The 8930-nt window shown below is 32.4% G+C and overlaps 1 protein-coding gene across 1 annotated transcript; it reads left to right on the plus strand.

The window, feature by feature from the left end:
* Positions 1-4435: 4435 nt before the first annotated feature.
* LOC147512402 (protein FAR1-RELATED SEQUENCE 5-like) lies at positions 4436-4882 on the plus strand. The gene has a single exon (XM_086598724.1). The coding sequence runs from the start codon at positions 4436-4438 to the stop codon at positions 4880-4882; it is 447 nt and encodes a 148-aa protein (XP_086454850.1).
* The last annotated feature ends 4048 nt before the right edge of the window (positions 4883-8930 follow it).

An 8930-nucleotide genomic window follows, 5' to 3' on the forward strand; every position in this document is an offset into this window, starting at 1 on the left:
TGGTTTTTGGAAAATATGTATTCATTTGAATCGTAAACTTATTATCCTAATTTTCAGATTTGTACAATTAATTACTATATATATATATATATATATATATATATATAAGTTTATAGGCCGTGCATTCCTAATATGACATAATATTGAAGCTACTTGAATAATAAGACATTCTTGAAAATATTTAGATTTTTTTTTAAAATTGGGACTACCATTTTAATTAAACTAACCCGTTTAATTTTCTAACAAATTATTTTTAATTAAGTTTTAAAAACCCGTTTTTTCAATTGGGAGAGATATTCTGTTTTAATAGGAGAAAGATTCCCACTTTAATTAAAAGTGCTAGAATTTGTTTTAATATAAGAATAATTCCCGTTATAATAGGAGAGGAATTCCCATTGTAAAAAATGATTTCTGTTTTCAAATAGGAGAGAAGTTTATGTTTTAATAGGAGATGACCTGGAATTTTAATAGAGCTCGAAAAATACTCCTTGTGGGAGCTTCATGTTCAACAATCATAACTATATACATATAAAAAAATTCTAACAAATTGTGATTCCCGTTTTAGTCACTAACCTATTGTAATTTCATAACAAATCGTTTTAATTAAGTTTTAAAAACCCGTTTTAATTTTCTAACAAATTATTTTAATTAAATTTTATAAACCCATTTTTTAACCCCATTTTAATAGTTGACTTAATTTAGAAATATGATTTCCGTTTTAATAGGAGAATGATTTTTATTTTAATTAGATATGCTATATTTTTTCTTTTCAATAGGGAAGGAATTCCCGTTTTAATAGGAAAAATATTACCATTTTAATTAGAAGTGTTATAATTTCTTTTTTCTAATAGAGGAGGAATTTTTGTTTTAATAGAAAATTGAGTCCCGTTTTAATAGGAGATGATGATGTGGAATTTTAATAGAGCTTGAAAAATACCCTTTGTGGGAGCTTTAATATTATATATATATATATATATATATATATATATATATATATATATATATATATATATATATATATATCGGGTCGGATTTGCTAGGTAGACAGCAAAATTTCGGTCGTTAGATCAAAACAAATCAGATCAAGATTAAAACACGAAATTTTGAAGTTGAACCCAAAAAATACGATATTTCAATTCTCACAAAATACGAAATTATAAAATTTCCTCCCAGCAAACAACAAACTCACGATCACAAGGGTTTTGAATTCTCCAAATTCATACAAACTCAACAAACAACAAATCATCAACAAAATCAAAACCATCGAAAAACCCAAAATCAAACCCAAAATTCAGAACCCAAAAACCCAAAAATCCAAATTTCATGGGCGAAGCAGTTTGTAGATATCAATTTCGATTGTATATGGTATGTTGAATTTCAGTTGTTAGCTTTGCCTTTTCACTTATTAGCTAGTATTTGAACTCAAACCCAAAATTTTGAAATAGAGTCAATGGGAGATAATGTAACAATCAGTATCGACAATGACGTAGTTGTTGGGTCTTCGTCAAATAAATCCTCGGATAGAGAAACACATAAACTAGTTGCTCCGTTTGTATGTATGGTTTTTAGTAGTGTTGACGACGCAAAGACTTACTACAAACAGTATGGTCAATAAGAGGGATTTGAGACTCATGTTCAATCGACAGATCGGAAAACCGGTGTGGATTTGGCTAGGGGTTGTCTAATAGTTTGTTCACGTGAAGGGATCCGATCCATAATAAGAGAGAAGTGGGAGAAATGGGTGTTTTTAAAAATACTAACACTGCCAAGTGTAGTTGCCCTGCTAGAATGCGTGTTACAAAAAGAAAACACAAAGATATACACTATTTAAGCTGTGTTGAAAATGACCATAGCCAAGGTTTGGTTAGTCCAGCAAAGAGAAATTGCATGAGATCGAATAAAAATATGCTTAAAGTAGCGAAGAAGTTGACTGAGATTTTTGGTGAAAATGGTTTACTACCTATCGGCAGTGGAGAGCCAAGTAATTGGGTGAGGGTGAGCCACAACTAGTCACTATAAAAAAAACTAAAATAAGATAACACCCAATTTGTCGAATTTTTGTTTTCCTTGCATATTTTTTAAAAGTATAAAAAAAAAAAACACAATTCGAATCCCATCACAAAAGACATATAAATTTTGGAATTACAAAAGACTGATTGTTTAATAGATTGATTTAGGAGAAAAAATAAATACACGGACATTTAGCTTTGGAAAATTAAGAACTTAAGAAGAAAGTGCCTAGAAATATATGCTTCTTACAAATATATATGCTTATGGAAACCATTTTAAAATTCCACAAATGAAAAAAAAAATGAATTTTTTGGAACTGTAAGGAAAATAGTCCAAAAAGCATTAGGAAAAAAAATAAGCACTTGGGCACAATAAAGAATATTGTACAATGTTTAGACATTTTTTTTTTTGCTAAAGGGTAATTAATATTAATAGCAAAAAATGGTGTTCAGACTTACAAAGCGTTTATAAATTCTAGATTGGGAATATAATTCTCATATTTACGCTTTCTCAAAAATCTATAATGGGTAGGCAAAATTTGGATTTTCAGGCTAGCTTGTTACACCAACATGGTTTATGATCCCACCATTGTTTTAAACTGTACATGTTTAGACATTAGTACATTTTTTTTGTCGTCACTTTAGCGTTTATTTTAATTGTTTTCATTTTCATTTAATCCAGAAATTCCAATCAATGCCTTAAGTAGATTCAAAAGTAATAAATTCACTACAATTGACAATCAAAAAAAATTATGCAACAAATTAAAATTGTAATGGACTCGAGTAACCGATAGATCGAATTCATTACATACAAAATTGAATTATAATTAATAAAATTCATTAACAAAAAACTAAAAAAATAAGAGATTGGGGAATTAAGGTTTAGAAAACATACCAATAAACATACATATGAATTATTGGGACTGAGACTTGAGAGTGTTATTATTATTTTTTTCTCTTTTATCTTTTTGGTTTTTCCAAACAAGGAAAAACAGTTGGCAAAAGTGTTGTTTCTCAAAATACATAAAATTAGATATCGAGAGCTTTCTCACATTAGTTTGGGGAAAGGAGTTTTTATTTTGGGGTCAGTTACGGTGAGGGTTTAGTAACAAAACCGTTTTCATATATATGGTAATTACTTTTTTTTAGTATTATCGAAAAAAAAAATAATAGAAAAAAAAATTAAGAAGTTGAGGGTGAGCCAGTTGGGTGTACCCTGGGCCCCCCTGGCTCTGCCACTGCCTGTCGGTAAAGTTGCAGCTGTTTTTAGTGGGGAAGAAGTTGGGTTTACAAAGAAGGATTGTTGAAACCATAATTATGGTTTGACTAGAAAGATGCCTAAAGAAGGTGATGACTGCCATGCTTAAATATTTTATGCAGAAGAGTGTCTGTGATCCCCAATTTTACTACGCTATTGATCTAGATTAAAATGGCACTGCAGTAAATTTTTTCTGGGTTGATGGGAGGTCTCGAGTGCAGTATGAGTATTTCGGGGATGTTGTCTCTTTTGATACTACATATCGTACGAATGCGTACTTTATGCCTTTTGCCCCTTTTACTGGAGTCAATCATCATATGCAGTTAGGGGTGACTTCGAATAAGATTAACCTTTTTCGGAAATTTTTCCAAATATTTTCAGAACCCAATATGCGAGCCAAACCCAATCCAATTTTTTTTCGGAATCAAAATATTTGTCCAAATTCGGAAACTTCAGAAATTTCAGAATTCTTGGTAAATTTCATAAATCTCTTTACTTTCCACTATTTTTGGAAAAGAAAATTTGACTAAACCAATTTGGAACTTCAAAAAACCAAAACTTTACATGTCAGAAGCTAAAAAAGAAAGATTATAGGAAATGTTCTTATGAAAAGCTAATTTAAGAACCCTATTTACCATGGTGAGGGAGAGAAGTGTTTGAGAGGAGTGGGAGAGAAAGGGAGTGAAGTAGCTACTAAGATTTGTTTAGTTGTTTGTTTTGTTTTGCTAGTGTAGAAAACTAGCATATGAATGAATGGTCATGATCTTATCAAAGGGACAATGGAGTTTTGTTATATTATAAGTACATGGTTTCACAAAAAATAAGAAATAATGTCAGAAATTTCGGATCGGCTATATTTCGAAACTTTCGGATCGGATTTTAAGAGTTATATCCGAATCCAATTCGATTATTTTTTAGAATTTTCGGAAATCGGAAAATCGGTTATCAGATCGTGAAAAATAGACCCAAAGTCGAACCAATTTCGGGTTGGAATTCGGCAAAATTGGAAATTCGGCAAAAAGAGACACCCCTATATGCAGTCGATTCAGTTTGGTTGCGCGTTGTTACTTGATGAGACAGAAGATACATTTATATGGTTGTTTAAGGCCTGCCTTGCAACCATGGTGGTCGTGCGCCAACTGCAATCATCACTGACCATGATAGAGCGATGACTGCAGCCATCGCAAAAGTGTTCCCTGATATTTGTCATCGTTACTGTCTTTGGCATATTATGCAGAAATTTCAAGAGAAGCTGTCCTGTATTATAATTGAGACATTGGTAACTAACCTAAAAAATATTATTTCTTACTCGTATAAGATTGCTGATTTTGAAAGAAGATGGTGTACAATAATAGAGAATAATGAGTTGTCTGAAAATCCTTGGTTAATAGAAATGTATAATGTACGGGAGAAATGGGTTCCTTGTTATCTCAGTAACACATTTTTTGCTGGCATGCATACGACTGGGAGGAATGAATCGATGAATTCTCATTATGACCAATTCGTAAATTCGAACACTATGTTGATGGAGTTTGTACATGGTAATGAGAGATCTTTGGCTTTGATTGCTATGAATGAAAGAGATGTTGATTACCACATTGAGCATAGTTCATAAATTGTGGCTAAAGATGTTTTCCTCCTTATGCATGATGCGAAGGTCTATACGATTAATGCATTTAATAAATTTATGGAGCAATTAGACAAGGCAAAGATGGAGTACAAATTTGATGGGGACGAGATTGTCAACAATGGAACTATAAACTACATGGTGAAATTCAGAGACCCGCAGAGAAGTCCGTTTGGAAAGTGAGTTTCAATAGAGGAACCTTAGAGGGAGACTGTGAATGTAAGCATTTTCAGTTTATTGGGTTACTTTGTGGTCACATGTTAAAGCTTTTTCAGCGTTACGAGATTGAAGAGATTTCAAGGCATTTTCTTTTGAAGCGGTGGATGCAAAAGGCAAACACGTATAGAGCAGAGTTTCATACTGGATTAGTGGTCGTCCATGAAAACCATGAACTTTTGAGAGTGGCTCATTGTATCGAGGTTGCTTCTCAAGTGGGAATAGTGTTGAGGCTTATTCATATTTTATAGAAAAGATGGATGAAATAGCTAAGCATGTTTCAACGTTGAATAATACTTCCAACGAAGGAGACGAAGATAATTAAGATGATATAGCTGAAGAGCCTTTGGTTTATACCTCACAGGTTATGATTGTGATATTAATGTTTAATTTGATATCGGTTTAGTATTTAATGTTATTTGATTTATTTTAATGTTTAATTTGATATAAAAAATTATTTGATTTTGATTTCCAAATATTTATTTCAGATATTGATTTTGAATCCCAACATTTCTCAAACAAAATAGAGGAAGAAGAAAGCGGAGAGATGGAAATCCCCCAAAGAGATAGCCCTAAACAATCCAAGAAGAATGTGTAGAAAATGTGGAAAGATTGCTAACCATAATTCGAGAAATTGTCCGGAGAAAAATAATACATAATTTGTGAAATGTAAATATTTTTGGTTGCTAGGTTGCTTGGTTTGTTGGTTAATACGTACTCTATGATATGTTAGAGGGGTGCACATGCTTTGTGCATTTTGGTATTTTTCTGACCCTCTACTTGATATATGAATGTCATTATGTTGTGGTTGTGATCTTTCGATGCTTCTAAAGAATTTATTCTTTGCCATTTTGTGTAAACTGATCCTTCGATCTTTCAATGCTTGAAGAAGCTTTGGATTGAATCTTGCGGTGCTTTTACTTGTTGGGAAGACTTCGGCACTTACGATGAATGTAGCTGGTGTTGTGAAGGATTGGTTATTGATGCAAGCTGAGTTCTGTCAGAGTTAAGGGTATGTTCTGTCAGAGTTTTTAGTTTTTTAGTTTCAGTTCTGTCAGAGTTAAGGGTGTGTAATAGCAAATCCAATTTCGATTTTTGTATTGATGACCATACTATTGCATTTGGTATTTTGTATTTTGTATTTTGTATTTTGTATTTTGTATTGGCTGTCAGAGTTTTGGTGCAAGTTTTGGTTGTTAGAGTTTTGTATGATGTGTTTGTATCTCTACAAGTTTTGTATCTCTTCATACATAATTATTTTTAGTGCAGAGATTGGTCCAAGCCCATCTCAATAAGCTAAAATTGATCAGAACAAGTTCTGTCAGAGAATCAATAAGATGTTGCAAGTTTTGTCAAAGAGTATAGAAGTTCTGTCAGAGTTTATTTTGGTTATTTATGTCAGAGTTTATTTCTCTCGATGGTACACACCCGACTTACATGCATGAGAAGCTAGCCTTTAAAAGCAAGGCTAGTTCCTTTTGGCGCCTAGTCAAGATGAACTCCCTTGAAGGGGCATACACATTGGTTGGATCACCTGGAAGTTTGCAGCTAAAGGAATTTGATCACAATCGTCTGAGACAAATTTTAACCAACACCCAATATCTATCTATCACAAATTCACAAGAAGCTCGATCAACCATATAATTAAGAAAAAAATATACTGGACCAACAAACTAATTCACAAGAAACGCAAGTGTTTTTATACATGAAAAGATGATGGTAACAAAAGGTCGAGTAATTCTCTCAATTCTTAGTTTTGCTTAGTATCGAGGAGCTAAAGAGCATAGATACAGAATTGCAGTACAGTTTAAGTGGTGAACAGAGTTTCCAAAAGTACAAACTATTTAAGCATCAATGGTTCTTTTCTCCATTTAGTACAGACCAAAGATAAAGATTCCATTTATTTCTTTGTTAACAACTTCTTAGGTAGCATCTCTTAAGGGAGTAGTCTTGAGCAGGAAGAGCCTGGCTAGTAGCACGCTCTGGCAAAGTACCCCCACATTTCAATCCGCATGCTTGCAACTCTGCTTTTAGCCTTTCCATGCCAAGCACCTTTATCCAACCACTAAAAACAAAAAAAACTGAACATTATCCCTAAGACCTAAACCACCAATCCACCAATCAAGATTTCAGCACCTTTATCCATCTTCTTCGGCAACAAAACATTATGAATATTAGGCAACACTCCACTAGCAGCAATAGTTACCCCAGCAAGCAATTTCCCCAATTCATCATCATTCCTAATTGCCAACAACACATAAAATAGCAATATATAAGAATAATAACAATACCAATAATAACAAAAATAATAATAACGATAATGATAACAATAACAATAATAAACGATAGCAAATCAATAAATTCGTGTTAATAAAACTAAAACGATATTTTTAAGTATAAATATGTCTAACATAGCAAGCCATTCATTAGTTGAATCATCTGTAAATAAACACTAAACTGCCGCAGATACACACCGTACCATAAGGTAAAATTCCTAATCTGATTTCAAGTAATATTGGCATGTGCAATTTTAAGTTTAGAGCTTGTTATTGTATACATAGGCACACAAATACAAACACACAGAAGCACAACAAGAAGATAAATTAAATTAAGTGACATTGAACACACAACTTACCTATCAATAACAACTAGTTTCCAAAATACTTGAAAATCTAGGGAACATAACAAAGTTGGAGCTTTGCTCTACATCTCTCATATTTCATTCGCTGTCCAATGGCAGTTTGTCTAAACCACTTCAATAACATAAGGGGATACAAACAAGACTAACTTACAAACTATTACATTTTGCAAACTCCGTTCTTACAAACAAGACTAACTTACAAACAAACGAAAAAAGGTTTCAGGGTATAGCATAAATGCAAACCTTAGCAAATTCTACGATCAACTGACGAAATCTTGGGTGTTTTCCTGCATGTAACCAAGAGGCAAATGTAACGAATGAAATATAAATTCTAGAAATAAAAAATACAATGAGAATCATTACAAACTTTACCTTCTCAGCTAAGGCATTAGAAAATGCTTTTTGCCCAATCTACTTATAACCACCTTAACTAGGAGAATAACACCTTAACTAGATACTTAATCAAACACATAACCACTAAGATAAGACAAACTAACAACAATTTAAATATTATACGAATGCCGATAAAATTAATCTCTGAATCAGTCGTTATCCTCCTTGCATAAATAGACATCGGACTCTCAGTTGAAACTGAAGTAGCAGAACAATAATTTGATTCGATATTCGACGACGAACAGCTTCCATAATTGTCCTCGTTAACATTCCACTTGAAGAAAGTACATCTCATTTTTCTCGGAAGACGATCCGAATGTTTCTCGCAGACGATGAAACGCCGTCCAGGATTCGCTGATGTTCTTGAAATTCTCTTAAACAATGCACTTCCACATATTGGGCACCCCATTTTTTGATGGAATTTCACTATTTATTAAAGAGATAAAAAAATATTAATCAAATGAAAAAAACAATTAATAAAAAAAAAACACTAAAGTAAAGCGTTTGTTAATGTGTATATCATCTTCTTTACACTAAAATTCATTTTCCTCGCTTCATCATCACCAAGTGTTACACTCTGGCACATATGATTGAAGGGAGCGGAAGATCAAATTAAGCTACGTATGTGATTGTCATAAAAATAACATCTCTTTTCTTGACAACGTAAGCACAATATCCATTTCAATAAATAAGTAATCTAATGGAAGGATTAGCAAAATGTCCAAACAAATTTTCTATTTTCTATTTTGAAATCGCAATAAAAAACAAAATGAAACCCATCACAAA

The sequence above is a fragment of the Coptis chinensis genome, chromosome 3 (assembly GCF_015680905.1).
Source record: "Coptis chinensis isolate HL-2020 chromosome 3, ASM1568090v1, whole genome shotgun sequence".
Taxonomy (NCBI): Eukaryota; Viridiplantae; Streptophyta; class Magnoliopsida; order Ranunculales; family Ranunculaceae; genus Coptis; species Coptis chinensis.

Bases quoted from the DNA above. Each gene is read 5' to 3' on its own strand.
- LOC147512402 (XM_086598724.1), top strand. From the start codon at position 4,436: ATGACTGCAGCCATCGCAAAAGTGTTCCCTGATATTTGTCATCGTTAC.